General features: G+C 61.9%; 1 protein-coding gene and 1 long non-coding RNA gene across 8 annotated transcripts in view; one reads left to right on the forward strand and one right to left on the reverse strand.

The window, feature by feature from the left end:
- Positions 1-19024, forward strand: part of SAMD11 (sterile alpha motif domain containing 11) — a 22624-nt gene continuing 3600 nt past the window's right edge. For 3 of the 6 annotated variants that reach the window (XM_042995976.1, XM_042995977.1, XM_042995979.1), the window contains exons 1-9: positions 2-871; positions 2025-2116; positions 6062-6243; positions 7631-7681; positions 11680-11804; positions 15058-15147; positions 15321-15455; positions 17479-17641; positions 18732-18847. In XM_042995976.1, the coding sequence (XP_042851910.1) occupies positions 355-871; positions 2025-2116; positions 6062-6243; positions 7631-7681; positions 11680-11804; positions 15058-15147; positions 15321-15455; positions 17479-17641; positions 18732-18847 (1471 nt within the window). In that variant the 5' untranslated portion in view covers positions 2-354. Of the gene's footprint in view, positions 872-1126; positions 1334-2024; positions 2117-6061; positions 6244-7630; positions 7682-11679; positions 11805-15057; positions 15148-15320; positions 15456-17478; positions 17642-18731; positions 18848-19024 lie in introns of those variants that run through there. The other 3 variants (XM_042995980.1, XM_042995978.1, XM_042995981.1) reach the window with 3 other exon arrangements.
- LOC122241094 lies at positions 10023-17894 on the reverse strand. Of its 2 annotated transcripts, XR_006221060.1 has the most exons (6): positions 17551-17894; positions 15861-15989; positions 13696-13888; positions 12976-13143; positions 11656-11812; positions 10023-10828 (listed from the first exon to the last, which is right to left on the reverse strand). It is a non-coding gene; the product is annotated as an uncharacterized LOC122241094 (long non-coding RNA). The 2 variants fall into 2 exon arrangements; XR_006221061.1 differs by lacking the exon at positions 15861-15989.

The raw sequence follows: 19024 nt of genomic DNA on the forward strand, positions 1-19024 counted from the left end.
AGGCTGGGCCCGGCGGGCAGTCCGGCGAGCGGGGCGCGGGGCCGCCTCACGGGGCGCGGGCGCAGGTGGCCCGGCGCCCTGTGGAGCCCTGGCGCTCCGGAGCGCGATAGGAGATCGATAGCAGCTCCCGCGGCACCATGACTCGGGCAGCCGAGGCCCCGCCAGCCGGCCGGGAAGCGGTCCGAGGTGGCCCGGCGGGCGGCGCGGCGGCAGGTGCTGGGGTGCAGTAGCGGATAGGGCGGGCGCGCGGCCAGGCGACTCCTGGGCCCCCGGCCCTCGAGCTCCAACTCCAGCCCGGGCCCAAGCAAGTTGCGCCGGCGGCGGAGAGCCGGGCTGCAGGGCCACCGGCCCGCCATGCCGGCGGTCAAGAAGGAGCTCCCAGGCCGCGAGGACCTGGCCCTGGCTCTGGCCGCCTTCCGTCCGACCCTGGCCGCACTACCACTGCCGCCGCTCCCAGGCTACCTGACACCACTGCCAGCCTCGGCCGCCCTGCCCCCGGCCGCCTCGCTACCCGCCGCGACCGCCGGCTACGAGGCGCTGTTGGCTCCGTCACTCCGCTCGCCGCGCGCCTACCTGAGCCTACACGAGGCCGCCCCGTACCTCCACCTGCCCCGGGACCCCCTGGCCCTCGAGCGCTTCTCCGCCACTGCGGCCGCAGCACCGGATTTCCAGCCGCTGCTCGACAACGGCGAGCCGTGCATCGAGGTGGAGTGCGGCGCCAACCGCGCGCTACTTTACGTGCGCAAACTCTGCCAGGGCAGCAAAGGTCCGTCCATCCGCCACCGCGGGGAGTGGCTCACACCCAACGAGTTCCAGTTCGTCAGCGGCCGGGAGACGGCCAAGGACTGGAAGCGCAGCATCCGCCACAAAGGTGCGGCCGCCACCGTCCCTCCTCTACGCTCCCCGAGGACCCCTGGGTCGGGACCCCCTCATTCTGCCACCTGGGAGACTCCGTCTCCGCCCAGAGAGGGCGCTGCGGCTCCGGGGCTGCAGCAGGGACACTCCCCCGCCAGCCCTCCCACCCCCCGCGCCCCCTCCCCCCCCCCCACCTCCGCAGCACGGTCGCCTTGGTGGACCGAGGCAGAGCTCCCTCGGCCTCCACCGTCACCCCAGCTTGGGCCGCGGTGCTCTGGGCTCCCAACTGCACGCAAGCCGGCCCCTCCTCCCACTCGGAAGGTCTTTGCGGGATTCCTGGGCATTGTGGCTCAGGGGAAGTTTACGGGAACTCGGGAAATTGCGGGAGACCGGCTGGGCGGGACACACTTCCCTCCCTGGTCGGTGAGCCCCCAGGATCCGGCGGGAGTCGAGGGACACACATGCGGCCGGGCTGCCGGTGGGACTTGGTGGAGGGAAGGGGAAGGTGTGTGGGTGGCGCAGGCAGGTGGGGGCCGCGGGGGCGCGCGTCGGGGCGGGGGCGCGCGCGGAGCTGGAAAGGCAGCGGGGCTGGTAGCAGCCTGCTTGGAGAATTCAGGAGTCTGGCTCCGAGCGCGCGAGGTGCGGGCGCCTGAGCAGGCAAGCAGGGGAGGCGCGGTGAGCGCCAGGCGCGGGGGTCGGGGGTCGTTAGAAAGTTAGGGACCCGGTCGCGCTGGGCTTTGGGGTTCGCGGCTCAGCTGTGGCTGCCCTCTTCCCGCTGCGGGGTCACGCGCAGTCCCGGGTCCTGGCGGCGCCGTTCACCTGCGCGCTGGGTCGACCTTCCTGGGCCCGGCTCCCAGTCCCCGCAGACAGGCTTGGAGAGGGTTAGGACGCAGGGGGCGGGGAGGAGGCGGCTTTTGGTCAGGGGAGGGCGCTCGCCGGGAACTGGAGTTTCTGAGCTCCGCAGATCCCAGTGGCGTCCGCGAGGGTGGGGTGGGCGGCAGGGCCTCGGGGTGGGTTCGGAAGTTGGCCTGAGGTGGTTGTTCACACACGTGCCGGGAGGGGGAGCGGGCCTCGCAGTTTACTGCGCCCCGAAAGCGTTCCTGCGTGAGTCGACTCTACCTGTGCCCAGCCCTGCTCTCTCACCGGTTCTGCCTCGGCCCTCCTCACAGGAAAAAGTCTGAAGACGCTTATGTCCAAGGGGATTCTGCAGGTGCACCCTCCGATCTGCGACTGTCCAGGCTGTCGAATATCCTCCCCAGTGGTGAGATGTGGGAGAAAAGTTGGGGCTTTGGGATCTTCTTTCTCCCCTGCAGAGCTTGTGCCTGTTTTCTAGGATCTAGAGTCCGTGCCAGTGTGCAGGAGGGAGCCCCTGAAGAGCAAACAGGGGAGACTTTGCTTTGGGTGGGAATCCTGGGGGAGCCCTCTCCCCTTTGGATGCAGGGCCTGATCACGCCTATCTTGGAGCCACTCCTTGGGGAGCCTTGGAGCTGCTTCTCCTGAGGTCCTGGGGACAGGGTGTGAAGGTGTCCTCCCTGGACATGTCATCCAGCTGTGGCCTGGGGATCCTGCCCTGTCACATGTCGGGGGGGGGGGGTCCCACTGTGTCAGCTGGCCCAGGTTGGGAGAGAGGCTGGTCCCGGGGTAAAACTTGTTCTGGGATGTAACAGTGTTGGCTGGCCTGGATATGCATTCTGGGGTGGTCACAGCTTAGCTGTGACTAACATGTGTCTCTGGGATGCCAAGAGCTAGACCCCTGCTGGGCAAGGCTCTGGATGTCCAGGAGAGTCTGAAGATACAACCCAATTAGGGGCAGAATCTGAGCAGTGTGGGCCTTTAGTGTCAAGAACTGGGGTTGGAGGCTGATGTGGGGTCCCCAACCCAGCGCAGACATATACGACCCCCTCATTGGCCTAGGGGAGCAGCAGAGATCGGGGTGCTGTGCCTGCCCCTGAAGCACTGTCTTCCATGTCACATGTCCTCCAGGCAGCGGTAGTTGGAGGGTTGATCTGAAGAGGAAATTGTCTCTTGAGAGGAACCAGTTTTGAGCTTCTGGGGGAGAGCCACTTAGGGCCCTGGCTCTTGGTGGCAGTTAGGGTTACGCCGCTGTTCCTGGCACCATCAGCAGCACCCTCTCACAGGAGGTGGTGAGAGAGGACCCAAGACACCCACCTTCGGCTTCTTTGCTTTGGGCTAGAAGTAGGAAGGAGAAAGGGACGTCTTGGTTTCCTTGTGGACCCCGGAGGTAGCTAAGCTGGGCGAGCTGGGAAGCCACAGACACCCCTGTGAAGACAGACACCAGATCAGATGCACAGATTGGACAGGGGAAGGGGGATACGGCCACGCCTCCCCTGTGTACCTATCCCACTCACGTGCCTGACACGGGCTTATCGCCAGAGTCTGTTGCACAGGCAGCCGGCCTCCTGCCCACCACCACGGTTCCTGCCTGAGGCAAGAGACTGAGTTCCTTCCCCACATATGCACCTTTCCAAGGAGCTGGTACTGGAGAAGAGTCCTCTGGGCACCTTCCAGGCTGGCCTGGAGTTTCTCTTTGGGTCGGAGGGGACCAGCCTCTCCCAACCCACTCTTCCAGAGATCTCTCCCAAGAGTGTGGGGTACAGGTGGCCTGAGCCCAGTATCAGTTTCCCCAGGACACTGCTTGGATTGGGGGCAGGGTGGGTGGGTAGGTCGGGCAGGGATGAGGCCCAGCCTAGAACTGCCTACTTGTCTGGGGCTCCCAGGTCACTGCCCTACAGGAGGGATGCCTCAGACCTGGGCCTGCCTCTCCTGAACCTGGTCCCTCCCAAGCCTGTCGCTGTACCTCACCCTTAGGAAGGAGCTCCACAGACTTCCTTGTCTTTCTAGCATCCACCTTAGCCACATAGAGACTGTCTTGCTCTACACCCCCCCCACAGCCAGGCCCAAAGGTACGTACACACTTCAGAGCCACAGATACTCCAGGGGCAGAATGTGGGTGTGCATGTGGCGCAGGAATCGTGCAGCCATGCAAGCTGGCTTTCATGCACCCACGCTTGCGCTCTGAGGGGCCAGTGCTTGGCGAGGGGCAGAGGCTGGGCACCCAGCTTTCAAATCTGTGCTGCTGAGCACGGGTTGAGGTCTTGGGTGTGCCTGGGAGGCACGTATGTTCTCTGTCCTTGGCTGGGGCCCTGGTCCCTCTTCCTCAGTTCCCCTTCACAGGAGCCACTCCAGGCCAGCACAGCTGGTCAGGCTCCGTCCCAGGTGGCAGTCTTACTGCTGTCATTTCCCTCTCCTCTTCCTTGTCTTACAGATGAGAAGCAGAGGGAAATGCATTTCCTTTTCTTCTCGAGGGAATAGTTTAACTAAAGCAGAAAGGAGAGGAGGTCCAGGTGCTTGGGCTACAATAGGCTAGAGAAGGGCAGGGCTGAGGGGACTTCCCAGCAGTGCACACTTCAGACAGGCCAGGGGCTGTTGAAAACACTTCCCCCTGGAGCCCACTAGCTGGCACAGAGAGGCGCGGGGACCAGACAGGCGGTCACACCTACAGCCTCACCCACTCTCTGCTATTTCCAATAGAGCACAGGGCCAAGGCCAGGGTCTCAGAAGGGGCCACAAAGCAGGCCCTTTCATCTTTCAGGCCTACCCTCAGACTCCACTGCCCCACCCACCCCAATGCTGTCCCGTATATCTCATTGAGTGTGTTGCAGAGAGGAACATGAGGGTGTCCCAAATGGATTCATAAGGGCTGGCTTATGGAGACTGGCTCCTGGAGTCTGGGGATGGGGCTAATTGTGGTCCCCAGACCCAGTTGAGGAGGGGGAGAAGACCAGGGCTCCCTGGCTCTCGGCACCACTGCCCAAATCTGGAGCTTGAGTGGGCTGGGTCTGAAGAGAAGGACCCTTACTCTGGAGGACAGGACTACTGTGGTGGCTGCACAGCTGTCCATTAGGTCCAGGATGACACTGGTGAGGCAAGACCCTCCTTCACACCTTCCTCCTCGGGCCCCCGGGTATGGTGGCATTGTCCTGGCAACAGGGAAGAGGGTGTCTGAGGAGGCCTCAGTAACTGAAAGGATGAGAGAGAATTAGATAATCCCAAGGTCCCTGCCACCTCCCGGAAACAGCAACCCGTTATTAAATAAGAAAAAGCTTCCTGCCCACCAGAAAATAATCAATAACTTTTTTCTTCCACTGGGGCGGCAGGACCTAAAGACACTGGAGGGAGCGGTGGTATATAGGGACCTTGCCTGTCCCACTGGTGTGTGAGCATGCTCAGCGTGGACAAGCTCAGTGCGGACTGGCCTCCACATCTGTGCAAATGCCTCCTGCTCTGATCTCCCAGCATACGGCACACACATGCATCCACATACTCGCAACATGGGGGCAGGGTGGGGAGAAGTAGGTATTGTGAGAGATACTGAATCTCTGTTTCTGACCCAGAGGCTGGGCCCCGAGAGGGGCAGGGGAGAGGCTGGGCCCCCAGAGGCTGGGTCAAAGGGTCTGGGCTGGTAAGGCCTCCCCACCAGGTGACCTGCGAACCCCAGGACTGCAGTTTGCAAGGGGTCAGCAGGCTCAGGCCCCAGACTCAGGCTTCACACTGCCCTTGAACTGGACCTGGCATGGCACTAGCAGAACAGAAAAAGGACCTGGCATCGGTTGGGGGTTCACACGGGAGCTGTGTGGGATTGTCCGGCAAACACATGCAGACAGTGGTAACGGCACATTGAACAAGTGGCAGAACACAGACCTCTGCTGTGGGGGCTCTCACGGCCTCTTGGGGCTCCCTGGCGCCAGGAAAGCTGGGGCTGGCCTCCAGGTGGACATCCCCACACTCGGGCCGATCGCCTGTGGAGGGAGCGAGGCTGGAGTATGGAGTCTGGACAAGGCATGTGTCATGAGCAGCCTGGCCAGGGCCCACAGCCCTTCGCCTCACCCCCCTCCAGGGTGGCATGGAGCAAGGAAGGTGGTCTGGAGGGGTCGCTGACCCAGGCCTCAGCTCTCTGCTCCTGTCTTCGCCTGTGGCCACCAGGGCTCATGTGGACGCTGGGGCCTGCACTGCAGGCTAGAAGCACCTTAGCAGGGCCTTTGATGGTCCCTATTTGATCTTAGTGGTTGCTGTGAGGGCTTCTGTCACCCGGGCCCTGCCCGAAGGTTGGGCCTGGGGTGCAAGCTGCCCAGGAGGCTGAGGGTCCTGATTTAGCCTAACCTTCCTCTGCTCCCTCCCTTCCCAGAACCGGGGGCGGCTGGCAGACAAGAGGACGGTTGCCCTCCCCACTGCGCGGGTCCTAAAGAAGGAGCTGACCACCAGCTTCTCAGCCACTGATGGTGACAGCGATGGGAATGGCCCCGCCTATGGGCAGCGGCCAGGCTTGAAGCAGGAGGACACCCCACATGTCCGTATCATGAAGAGAAGGTACTTTTACCGATGACCAGGTGGGGAGGGCACATGGGCTCTGGCTGTGGTGGTGAGGGAGGGACATCAAGACTGGGGCCTCCAGGCAGCTGAAAGCCAGGCCAGGGTGAGGGCCCTTGGAGCTCAGGACAGGGCCCAAGTTTGGATTTTCTTGTCTTGGTATCTGCCGAAGCTGAAATAGCCTGAACTCCTCCATGCCACGGGACCGTAGTGAGAACCCACCCGGAGGGAGGGGCCGACGTGGTTCTGTGGGGGGGAGGAAGGAGGCTGGGCCAGCGGCTCTAGGAGGAGGGCAGTCAGGGAGACCCAGGAAGGGATGGCCTGGCGCCACCACAGCCAGGCAGAGAGGAGGAGGCTGAGCAGCCCCTCTCTGGGAGCAGCCCCTAAAACGCTCGTGCTCATTCTCCTTGGCAAGCAGCGGCTCCCCTGGCTTCTCACCGTCCCTTCCAGCCTTGAGGGTCACTATTCCTGACTTCCCACCCTCTCCCCTCCTGGCAGAGGCACCTCCCTCTGTCCACTCACCTCTTCATCCCTCCATCTGTCTGTCTGTCCATCTGTCTGTCCATCCAGCACATGTCACACATCCCCAGAGTCTCGAGGCCTTTTCTCTTCTCGCCTAGTCTTTTAACATGTTCCAATTTCTCCTACCCTCAAATAACCCTCCCAAACCCCCAACACCCCCACTTCCCAGCCCCCATACCCCCGCTGGCTAAGTTGACACGCCCACACAGGCTTCCAACCACCCTCCTTCAGCCTGAGGGTCTTTCTGGGAGCACTGCTGTGGGTGAGGACACAGGCACAGGGCAGAGCTGTTTCCTTACTTGACTGTCGTACTGTTGTTCTGGCATCCCTCCTACCTACGGGGTGCGGTGCTCACTTTCAAGAGGCAGACTGGTAGCACCTGGGACCCAGGGAGCTGCACCCACCTGGGCTGACACTGAACCATTGGTGCTAGCGGCAGTCAGGGGGCTTGCTCCGTGCCCTAGTTCCAGCCTGGCCGAAGCAGCTCTAACAACAAGCAGTTTGGGTTCAGTCATATGGCTGCTGGGCAGAAGAAGCCTTAGGCTGCCCTGCCCCCTCTGCACAACGTGGCAGCTCTTCTGGGTTCACTGCACCAAGAGGCAGAGGTATGGCAGCCTCGATTCCGTCCTTCCCAGTTTCTTTGTTCCGTGAGACCAGGAACTGGCTCCCACCCCATGCTTCTACCCTGATGTCAGCCACCGGCTGGTTGAGCTGGTACCAGACGGCACAGGAGACAAAGCTGAGCCAGCCCAGTTCCTTTGGGGCCAGCGCTCTGGGGCAGATGAGGGCTATGCCATACCCATGCCCTGCTGTTCACGTACTAGGTCCTAGAGGCCACTTTGACCCTCTGCTTCTCTCCTTGCAGAGTCCACACCCACTGGGACGTGAACATCTCCTTCCGAGAGACGTCCTGCAGGTAGGGTTCGGGTCTGGGCCAGGCTTCTCCCCATACCCTGTGCATGGGCAGGACGGAGACCTGTTGCCCCATGTCCCCTGGGTCTGCTGCTAGATCTCTCTAGCTCCCTCCCTTCCTCCCCTCCTTACCCTGTGGTCTGTCTGTCGACTTGTGCCCGGGCCTTGACAGCAGCACAGGCATGGGTTCTGGGCAGCCCAATCCTGGAGCCAGAGTGCACTCCCCTTCCCACATGGGACTGGCCATTTGAGTCGATCTGCCCAAAGGTGAGGCCGTGACCTCTCCCTCTCACCCTCCCAAAGACCCACCAGGAGGTGAGAATGGTGGTGTGTACATGGGATCTTACAGGATGCATAGGCGTTTACTAGGGAAAGAGGAAGTCTGCAAAGGTATGGAAGAACAAGGCAAGGGGATGTGTGGGATGGGGGTGGGGGCTTGGGGGGAACTGGCAGCTCTGACTCAATTGAATGCTAAAGAACTTTGGATGCTGAGGCTGTAGGACGGGGTCCTCCAGGCAGTGAGGAGCCACCAGAAGTTCTTGAGCAGAGGACTGACGGAGTGTTTCGATGGGGTCCTTCTTGGAGGCCCTGCCCAGGAGGTTGGAGGTTTGCTCCAGTACACGGCACTTCAGGCTGTAGAAGCATGGTGGAGGGCAGGGGGGCTGCAAACCCAAGACTCAGTAAGGAGAGAAAATGAGGGGACCTGATGAGGAGGTTGGGGGACATTGAGAAGGCCCAAGTTCCAGGTTCCAGAGGGGCAGAGGATGGTCAGTCTGTGGATGCAGCCCAGGCTGTGGTTTCTGGTCAGCGGGGTCAAGTCTTACCCTGGGGCTTCCAGGGAGGACACAGGAAGGGGCCAGCCCAGCAGCTTAGGGGCTTGCACTCCCCACCCCCAGCCTGGCCCTGTGCCATATGTGTTCTTAGTTACATCTCTGAAAATGTTTGGGTCCTAGAGCCGGATTACAACAAAAACACCTTCAAACTTATTTCCACCTCATTCTGAAGTTGCCCACTCAACTGTTCATTTTTATGAACCGTCATGAACATTGATGACATTTTATGAGCCTTTTACTTGGGAAGCTACAGGATAAATTTGTCAGCGAAGCTTATAGGGAACCCAAGGGAGGCTCCTGCATTCCTAGAATGACTCCTCCTGCCTGCAGCCCCCTCCTCATCCACCCCGGCCTTGTAAAGTGAGAGAAGGTCCCAGGTGTCCAGACGCAGGGGGCCCCTGGTAAGGGGCCAAGTCCAAGGGCATGTGGGGTCCTTCACTCTTGCACAAGCTCCCAGAGGTGGCTGGGATGACTTTCTGGATTTTACCAGAGGGGAGATTGCAGTCTGGGGGCAGGGGCAGAGCATGGTCAAAAGGACTTACGGCCCATCCGCCCACTACCTGCTGATACGGCCCCTCGGCCTCTGGCCAGGCACACAGCCCAGCTGCCTCACACTGCCCCCTCCCCGGCTCTGTCTTTGTCTCTTCCTGGCTCCTTTTGGCCCCGTCTGTCTGTCTGTCCTTGTCTCCTGTCTGTTCTCTAGGCTCTGTCCGTTCGTCTCTCTGCTATTCTCATCCTTTCGATCTCTGCATCCGTCCACTCGATAGTGCCTGTCTGCTCGAACGTCCTCGTCTCTCACTCTCCGTTTGTCTGTCTCTCTCCATCCATTGGCCTGCCTGCTTGAAACTCCCACCTCAGGGGCCATGCACCCCAGGCAGCAGGCAGAAGATATGGTCCCTGCCCTCCTGAGGCCCCTGAGTTGGCTAGGATATGGGCAAGGACTGGACAGTATGACGGTCGCTGAGGGAGCCTGGAGGAGCCCAGGGTGCCCCTCAGAGGGAGTTGGGCTCCAAGGGGCAAGACCCTTCTCCCTCATCCTCCAGCATACCCTCCTCCGTGTAGCCCCTTCTGTCACTCAAGCTCACCCCCTCACCTTCTGACACACAGCCCCACTCCATGGTGCCACAGAGAGCCTCCCAAGTCCCTCATGGGCTTTGTCCCTTGTGCACAGCAGGACGCAGCAGAGGGTGTTTCCATGGCCACGGGAACCTCGTACTTGGGATGCCAAATGCAAGGCTTACGCATTTTCAGCCTGCTGTTTCTTTGTAGTTCTTTATATAAAACCTGGCATATTTGTTCAGTGAGTGGCCAGATGACCAGAACATGTTTTCCAGGCTGTCTTGGGCCCTGTGGGATAAACCCCCAAGGCAGAGAGCAGAGGTGGGGTGGGCGGCAGTGTTCTGGTTCCCACTAGGCCTCACTTCCACCGTGCCACAGCACCTGAGAGCCTGAATAACTGACCTGTCAGTAAAAGAACTGATGGCCATAGTGGGGGGGGGGGGGGGGGGCGAGGGTACAGTCCAAGGACGCTGTGTGGGTGCTGGACTAAGGGTTCATGGGGAACAAACTGATGGGCTCTTTCCTCACCTATCCGGTCTGCGGGTAGTTGGTTCACTTCCTGTAGGAGCCCTGGGGACACCAGAATTGGACCCTCAGGGGAGAACTCGGAGGCGTCTCGAGACACCCCCTCACCCCCTCCCTAGTGCTGAGGACAGCAGTTCTCTCCTCAACACCTTCGCATTGATGAGGATGATAGAGGGATGAGAATTGCTGCCAATTAATCCCATAAAGTACTTACTCCCACCCCACCTGCACTCCTGTGTGCGTGGGGGGGCCCTTCTCTCCTCCTGGGAGAGGTGGTGGGGGTGGGGAGAGAACCCACATCTGGGCCTCCCAGAAGGCTCTAGAGCCCAGCCCTGGAGTCTTTGGGGGCTGAAATTGATCTGCTTAGGGGCCAGCCTGGATTAGCCTACTCCAGCCGCCCAGGCCAGGGGGGCTGGGGGCTACTTAATGAGGTTTAGGGTCGGTTCCCAGGTCACTCCGTGGAGGCCCTCTAGCAGGGGCCCAGCTGGGAGGCTGCTCTGGTACAGGTGGGCCAGGGAACGATGGTCCTGGGGAGGGTGGGGCGCCAAGGGCCCTCCCTGCTCCTCTCCTGTTCTGTCTTGACTTCCTGTTGCTCTAGGCTGTATCTGTGAGATGGCGGGTGACCCTTCCCCGTGCCAAGAACATCAACAGCAAATGGGGCCATTTACACACACAGTCGCACTGAGATCTTCTCACTCCTTGTTTTCTCTGGGACTCTGTGCTGTAGGATTGAGCTGATTTAGCAGGAAGAGAAATGAGGAAACAAAAGAGTTAAATACATGCTTATTCCAGGCCCGCACATGCCTGGTGGCTGAGGCTCTTAGCTGGGAGCCTTGGGGAGAGCAGAGTGTCCTGAACACACGGGAGGACCAGGCTCCCCATTCATGTTGTATGCCTGTGTGTCTGTGTGTGTCTGTAGGTGCATGCTCTTTAGGCCCTTTGTGTGAGTGTACATGTGTCCCTGTGTGCGCACACACCTCATTGGCTGCAGGACTTTGGTCTGAATCTTGGTTTCCTTATCTGAAGAAATTGAGGGTCTGTGAGTGGTTACAAGTTTTAGTTGAAAGAGCGCGTGCAACTTCCTTAGTGAAGCACAGTAGTTAAGTGCTAGATAAGTGATATGTGCGTGTATGACAGTGTGTGTCCTCTCTGGGCACCTTCTCATGAGCAGACCCCGCCCCCCCCCCCCCCCCCCCGCCCCTTGTCTGGTGATTGCTCTGGTCACTCTGGGGAGAGCATGGCAAAACTGAGCTGGGCTCCTGAGCTCTGTACACACCCTCCCTGGGGACCATGGTGGGGCCTGAGTGTAAGGTCCCGTGCCAGGTAGACACTGGGCAGGTCCTAGTGGTCTTGGGTGGGACTGGATAGGTCACACCCACTAGATGTTTCCCCTGGGACCGGCCGTGGGGATGCCCACATGTGTGCTGTCACAGGCCACAGAGAGGTGTGTAGGAGGCCTTGCACTTCTGTGTTGTCCTCAGGCTCTATGCGTGCCCACACTCGAGCTCAGTCAGGCATTTGCTGTACCCAGCACTGGGCACACGGCCTCTTGGGGTCTCACCCTCGCTGTCTTGCTTCACAACAGCCAGGACAGTGACCTGCCCACCCTCATATCCAGCGTCCATCGTAGCCGCCACCTCGTTATGCCCGAGCATCAGAGCCGCTGTGAATTCCAGAGAGGTGGTGTGGAGATCGGCCTGGGAGCTGCAGGTGAGGAGCTGGGGGGGTGGGGGGGGAGAGAACAGGGCTGCCAGGGCCACTGCAGCTCAGCCTGGGGACAGCCTGCCCTGCCGCCCTCCCAGTGTCTCTGCTCAGCAGCTCTGGATGCCGCCACCCCCAGCAGCCTTGGCTGACAGCCAGGGAGGCCAGCGGAGGCGGGAGGTGGCAAGGCCGGCTGTCCCCTGGGGCTCCATGTGATGGTAATTGTGTTAATCCCGGCCAGCTGGGCAGACAGGAGGCACAGGCAGTGGCTCCACCGTGGCTGCTTCTGGGGTGGGCTTGGAGTGGCCAAGGCCACTGCCACCCCCTTCCCATAGGAGCAGAAGCAGGAGGACAGTCACGGATGTGCAGGCCTCACAGAGGCTCAGAAATGCACATCGTGAATGGCTCACTTGAGGGCAGGGACACGCTCTACATGCATGAAAGTGCCCACCGACCCCATGGAGCACAGGTGCCTGGAGGAAGGGGGTCCATCGCCTAAGAGAGGGGGCATCTCTGCAGGGGTGAGGCAGGAGAGTGCTAATTCAGAAGCTCCTGGGGTCATCTCAGAGGGTCATCTCAGAGGGACGGCTCCTGGGGGCAACAGGAGCTCAGAAGGAGGGGGCAGCTGGGGGACACCGCGCCCCCCCCCCCAACAGAGGAGTAGGCCAGAGGGGACTTGGCCACAGGGCTTTGCTGCAGAGAATGGGGCATGGCTGAGCTTCGGCTAAAGGGGAGGTAAGAGGAGCTGGCAGGGGTCCCTTGCAGTCCTACGGACCCCGGGCAGGGAAGTTTCCGGCAGTGGCTACAGCTCTCAGAAAGGCTGGGGAGAAGACGGTCATCCCCCATTAGTGCCCCCAGGCGTGCCTGTGCCTGGGAAGGCCTTTGTGGGGTGGGTGTGAGGGGGCTGCTTCCGGAGCCTTGTTGGAGGCGGCTGAGCAGGCAGCTGATAAAATCTAATTGCCCCATCGATCCGGCGGAGCTGCGGGAGCCACACAGTGATTGAGATATTCTAAGCCAGCAGGCCCTCCCCATGCTGCCCGTACACATGGAGACCTCCCCACGGCACACAGCACGAGTGTGCATGCGTGCCCTGCTCCCAGCTGGGGCTGCATGCCTGGGGCCTTCGCGTGGCCCCGCACCCAGCTCACACCCCGTGTCTGGGTGTCACCATGCCACACACCTGTGTCCTCACTCTCACTTTACGCTGAGACGGGCGTACAAGCGTGTCAGGGGTCACAGGTGCTCTGCATGGAGTGTCACATGTGTGCGCCGTGCCCAGGTTTTGTCAGAGTTTGCCCTCTCCTCGGGGCTGCAGTCCCCCATTGGCTTCCACTTGTGCCTGTGGGCCCTTGGGTGGAGACATTTGCCTGCCGTCACCTCCTCTTGCTTCTCCGGGAGCCGCTTGTCAATCTTATTCCCACAACCCCAGCCCTGGTCCTTCCCTGGATCCTAGACAGGAAGGGTCGCGGAGGACTGTGAGGGGCTCAGCTGGGGTCCGTGCTGGCATCTTACAACTGTGTATGTGGGTCTATGAGTGAGTGTGGCCCTCATCAGGGACTGGTGGGCCCCCAGATCTCCATGGCGGGATCTTACTGTAGTCCCGGGGCTGAGTCTCACTGTGGGCCCTTCTGCCTCCAGCAGCACCTCCCCCAGACAGAGGGGAGCCTTCATCCCCCAAGAGAAAGGGGAAGGGGAGGTTCCACTGTGGAAAATGGGAAACAGAACTCAGGGGAGTGAGGGTGCTGGGTTCTTTGCTAAACCCAGAAGGGGTGTATGCAGGATGGGGTGTGGACCCAGCCCAAAGCCACTTCCAGGCCCAGCACAGCTGGATGTTGTGGCCTCCTGCCCTGAGGCCCCAAGGCTGTTGGGGGCTGGCCCTCATGCTGGTTGTGCCCCCTACGTGTCCTGCCAGGTCACTGAGGTGGGGACCCTTCAACCAAGCAGCGAGGACCTCGTCTCCCAGGGCAGGGGTTGGGCTGCCGAGCCCAGGCCAATGGCAGCGAGGTGGCTGAGATCAATAAGTTATTAGCACCATTCTGTCAGCTGTAAAGTGGAGATTGATCGGCCTCTCACTGCTGCCGCACTTCCCCGGCCTGATAAAAATGACAGATTAAGGGAATAAGAGAAAGGAATTAGGCTCTGGGAATTAGGCTTCTGGGAAGCCTGCCTTGCTGAGGTGTCATGGCAGGCCTGGTTCACAGAGGGGGTAGCCCCCTCACCCCACCCACCCAGGCGGCCTCTCAGGTCAGAGAGGGGGCCAGAGCACAGGATCTGGCCTGGAGGCCAGCACTGGGGTGGTCCCAGGAGAGCAGGGCATCTGCTGAGCTGTTCAGCAGAGACCCCCACCCCAGGCCCTGAGCTCAGGAAGGAGGGATTAGGGCCTGGGATGGAAAGGTGCTGCCTTGGGGAGACAGATGAGTATGTTTTAGATGCAGGACCTGAGAGAGGCCTTCGGGAGAGAAGTGGGGCTGCCCCTCCCCCCACTACTACGGCCAGGCTGTGTAGAGCAGGTGAGACCGCTCAGGGGCGCCCTCAGGAGCTCAGAGCCCAGCTGGGCAGGTAGGCAGGTGTGTGGCCGGAAAGGCCAGGGTGCTGGCTCAGGCCTTCTGAGGGCAGTGAGGGGTGTGGCCTTGGTGGAGGTACCCAGGAGTTGGTGTGGCAGGTGTGCCTGACCTTGGGGGCTTCAAGGTGGCCTTGGGGGCCTGCTGCCTAGGGACTTCCCTGAGCAGGTAGAGGATAGGGGAGGTAAAGTGGCTTCCAGTCTAAACCAAAGCCTTCCATTTCCCTTTAGCAGAATGACCAGGAGGGGCCATTACTTTGTACAGGAGACTAATCTGGCTGGGTAGGGGCAGCAGGGTGCCTGTGGGGTCCTGAGTTGGCACCTGGGCTGTTACCACAAACCTCCTGTCACATACACACATACCCCAAAGCCCAGGATCAGAACTGTCCCTTGACCTGTCCAAAGTCTGGCAAGATGTCCTTTGGGAGCCTGGGCTGGGAAAGGCTTTGACCTGGCCAGGATCCAAGGGCACCTGAGCAATGATGGATTTGGTTCCCCAGCATCTCTACCACCTGGGCCTCCCCAGCCATGGTACGTGCCCCCTCCCCGTGGCACGATCCCCTACCCACGTGTGCTAGGCTCTGAGCTGAGGTTGGCAGGGACCGAGGCCTGGGCTGGGTCCCTCCCTGCCCCTGGCCTTCCCAGCCTCCATCCCCTCCAAGCCCTGAGACACAGGGTGGGGCTCACTCTACCCTCCCCCAGGTGACCTGTTGGGCAAGAGGCCAGGCCGCACCCCCCACGTCAGCAGTGAGTGCCCACTGGAGAAGAAGGCACGAAGCAAGCCACCCCAAGGTGGGAACTCAACTTCAAGGTGGAGGGACAGGTCCCAGAGGAGGGAGGGGGTAACTTAGACCCTGCCGAGGCAAAATCAGCCCCACAGCAGGGTCTAAGAGGGGAGGTTCTGCTTCTCTCCCGTGGTGGTATCTGAAGGAGAATCCCTTTACCTTATGCTCCTCCCAACACAGAGACTCTGTTGCTGCCAGAACTAGGGCCCAGCATGGCCCCTGAGGATCACTACCGCCGGCTTGTGTCTGCCCTGAGTGAGGCCGGCACCTTTGAGGACCCGCAGCGTCTCTACCACCTGGGCCTCCCCAGCCACGGTATGTGCCCCCTCCCCGTGGCACGATCCCCCACCAAGTGTCTACCCACATGTGCTAGGCTCTAACTGTCCCTGGAGGCCTCTGCTCAGTGTGAAAAGAGGCCCTGGGGTCTTTGGCTGCTAAGACCAAATCTGGGTCTGGATGTGGGTCTGTAGGCCCCTCAGTCCCTACAGGCCCCTTGTAGGTGGGCAATGAGGAGTCACTCTCCTCCCCTTCTGCCCAGGCAGCCACTTGCCTGGGCAGATGTGGGGGATCCCCCACCTGCATACCCCACTGTCTCCCAGACTGTCTAGCAGACCCATGCCTCACTTGTGACACGCAAGCACTGTCATTTCACAGACACAGAAAACAGAGTCTGAGGTGAACCCCGGTGAGAGTGGGAGGTGGGGACTGAACCAGGCCCACCTGCTTCTCTCCAGTACATGCAGCTTCTCTTTGTCCCTGGGTCTACATGCTGTAGTCCTTCCTACTCCAGCTGTCAGGGCCATGTGTGAGATTGTGCTAGCCACCTCACCTGGGGGTCAGCCTGGGTCTCTAGGTGGGAGGGGCCAAGAGGAGGGGAGTAGTCAGGCTAGGACATCCAGAAGGCAGGATGGGCGGCAGTTGGGATGTGGCTACCAGGACCTCACTGGTGCTCAGGAGAAGCTCCAGCTGGAGGCGGGGACCCTGCCCCACCCGGTTCCCCACCCTGTGCTCTGTCCATCTGTCCTTCCTGCCTCTCATGGACACACCTCACCCACCCACCATCTGGCACCCGGACCAGCTGCACCTTGGCCTGGCAGACCCCAGCCCCCGGTGCTGCCGCTAGCTTGGCTTTTCTGGCTGGAGGTGGGTGAGGGGTGCTGGGAAAGGGGGCAGGATTTCTCCTTACACAAGGCACTGTCCCCCAGGGCAGTCAGGCACCGAGAGCCTGAATAATTCACCAAATGTTAATAATTTAAAAATCTTCCTTTTTAATTGCTTTCCCTGCCCTGCCTGGGGCCCGCTCGGCTGGCCTGCGCGGGGGAGGGGGCGCCGGCCACCGGGGAGCAGCACCGGGAGCCGGGCTGTCAATCATGGCCCTGCGCCGCCGCCCCCGCCGCGGAGCCGACTGTAAATAACCGAGGCCGTCGGGCGGGCGCGGGGGCGAGGGGCCCCGCTGGGATCGATGCAGGCGGCCGCGCCGGCTGGGCTCTGCGGGCTGGCACCCGGCCCGGGCAGGGCCCACCTCCGCTTTTCGGGTAATTAATTTATAAACAGGCGGCGGCGGCCACGGCTGGGGCTGCGCAGGGCGGGGGGGGGGGGGGAAGGCGGGGGGGGGGAGGCGGGGGGGGGGAAGGCGGGGGGGGGAGGCGGGGGGGGGGAGGCGGGGGGGGGGGGAGGCGGGGGGGAAAGGGTGACAGTGGGAGTGGGGGAAGGCTCAGAGGCCCGGCCGAGCAGGATGGAGGGACCCGGATGCGGAGCAGAGGGCTAGACTCCTCGAGTGTGCACGGAGTGTTACCGGGAAGGAAGTCACCTGGGCATCGTCTGTCCAGGGCTGGAGACCCATCCCCACGCCTCCAGGAGCAGGCCTGCCTGAGGATCCCTCACTCTTGGGTCTTTGCACAACACCATCCCTCAAGGCCCCCTGCAGCCTTGATCTCCATAACCTCTGAACTCCTGTCAATATCAACATTCAGAGGCCACAGAATCCCCTGAAAGGGAGGCCTTCCCCTCCCTCCCACTGCATCTTGGTTACTGGCATCCCCACATCGCTTTCAATGCTAACCTGCCCCTCTCTCAATACAGGTGGGTGCCTCCCAACCCCCACTCCCAGCGCCATACAAAGCTAGCAGCGCTGTTAAGGGTTTGGTCTCCCCTGCCCTGTGGCCTTCTGTTCATCTTTCTGTCCCCATGACCAAACGGCAAGGTCGCTCTGAGGACATGCTCTCATCAGCACCTGGTCTCCTTGGTGTCCTTGGCCAGTGTCCTATGTTCCCCAGCCCTGGGGGAGTCTGGCCTCTAGACCACCACTGACCATCCCCACCCACCCCAACCCCCCCAGATCTCCTGAGGGTCCGGCAAGAGGTGGCAGCAGCATCTGTGAGGAGCCCCAGTGGCCTGGAAGTCCACTTACCCTCATCCACGGCAGGTCAGCGCCGAAAGCAGGGCCTGGCTCAGCACCGAGAGGGCACCGTGCCAGCTGGCACCCCATCCTTCTCAGAGAGGTACTGGGTGCCCACATCAGAAAAGGCCCCATATTCTCTTCGCTGGCTTCTCAGATACACCTAGCACCTGGTTTCTGCAGGTCACGTCCACAGCCTGCATCTGCCCTCAATCGTGCACACACTCTCCTCCCCCGCCACAGTCACACGCAGCCATGTTGGTACAGAAAGTGTGCCAGGCAGTGTGCTGGCCCTAGGTTCATGGTCTGACCCCCGAGTTGGTCAGAGGCCTAGAACACTCCTGGAATAGAATGTGTGTGTGGCGGGGGGGGGGGGGGGGCTGACCCCTCCTCTGGGCAGGGTGCTAAGGGTGATGGCACTTTCTGTTGAGCAACTGTGGGACTGGCTGAATCCAGGTGCTCCAGAAACAGCTGAGGGCTTTGCTCCCCCAACAGGTAGGTGTGGGGGCTAGAGGCAGATTGGGGGAGTCCGTCGAGAGGAGGGTGTGGAGGGGGCGGAAGGCAGAAGATGGGAGCAGTGCGAGGCCTGGAAACCTCGAAATCAGCCGAGAGCTGGGGAAGGGAGCCCTCGCCCCCCCCCCCGCCCCCCCGCCCTCCGTCCACCTGCAGAGGCCAAGGGGTGAGCGAGCTAGGGGGCGGGAAGGGCTGTGGCGGCTCTCGGTGGTCTCCAGCCGGGCCCCGGGGCACAACCCCCAACAACGCCGAGCCCCCAGCCCCCCCGCACCGCCCCCCCAACGGAGCGCTATCTGCAGCTGCCTCCACCGCCTCCAGGATTGCAGCTAATTGCGCCCCCGCCCCCCTAGCCGCCCAGGGTCCATGGGGAGCGGGGAGGCGGGGGCCCGGCGCGCCCCGCGCGGTAATTACCGCTGCAGTCGCCGCCGCCCGCCGGGTCAGCGCCTCCGCGCCGCCGCCGAGATTAATTGGCGCCGCCAGCCGGGGGCGGGGGCGGCGCGCGACCCGGAGCCGTAACGAGCGGTGCATCGACCGCCCGCGGGGCCGGCAATTAGTAGAGGCGGCGGCGGCGGCGGCGGCGGCGGCGGGGGGGGGGGGGGGAGCAGGGCAGTTACGGGAATAGAGGGGGCGCGCGGGGCCGGGGCCTGCGGCGCGCACTCTTACCGCCCCGTCGTCCACAGGGAACTGTCGCAGCCGCCCCCCTTGCTGTCGCCCCAGAATGCCCCTCACATCGCCCTGGGCCCCCACCTTCGGCCTCCCTTTTTGGGGGTGCCCTCGGCCCTGTGCCAGACCCCAGGTGAGGAGTAGGCGGGTGCGCGACCCTGTCCTAAGGGGCTCGTGAGCGCGCACGCCGGGAGGCCGTTGGTGTGGGTGCACCCGGGTTTGCCTATGACCGACCCGGTTTCCACGAGGGCTTCCGTAGTACCTACCCTCGCCCCTGCCGAAGCCAAGGACGGACCAGGTGGGCTTGGGC

This window comes from Panthera tigris, chromosome C1, assembly GCF_018350195.1.
Source record: "Panthera tigris isolate Pti1 chromosome C1, P.tigris_Pti1_mat1.1, whole genome shotgun sequence".
Lineage (NCBI taxonomy): Eukaryota > Metazoa > Chordata > Mammalia > Carnivora > Felidae > Panthera > Panthera tigris.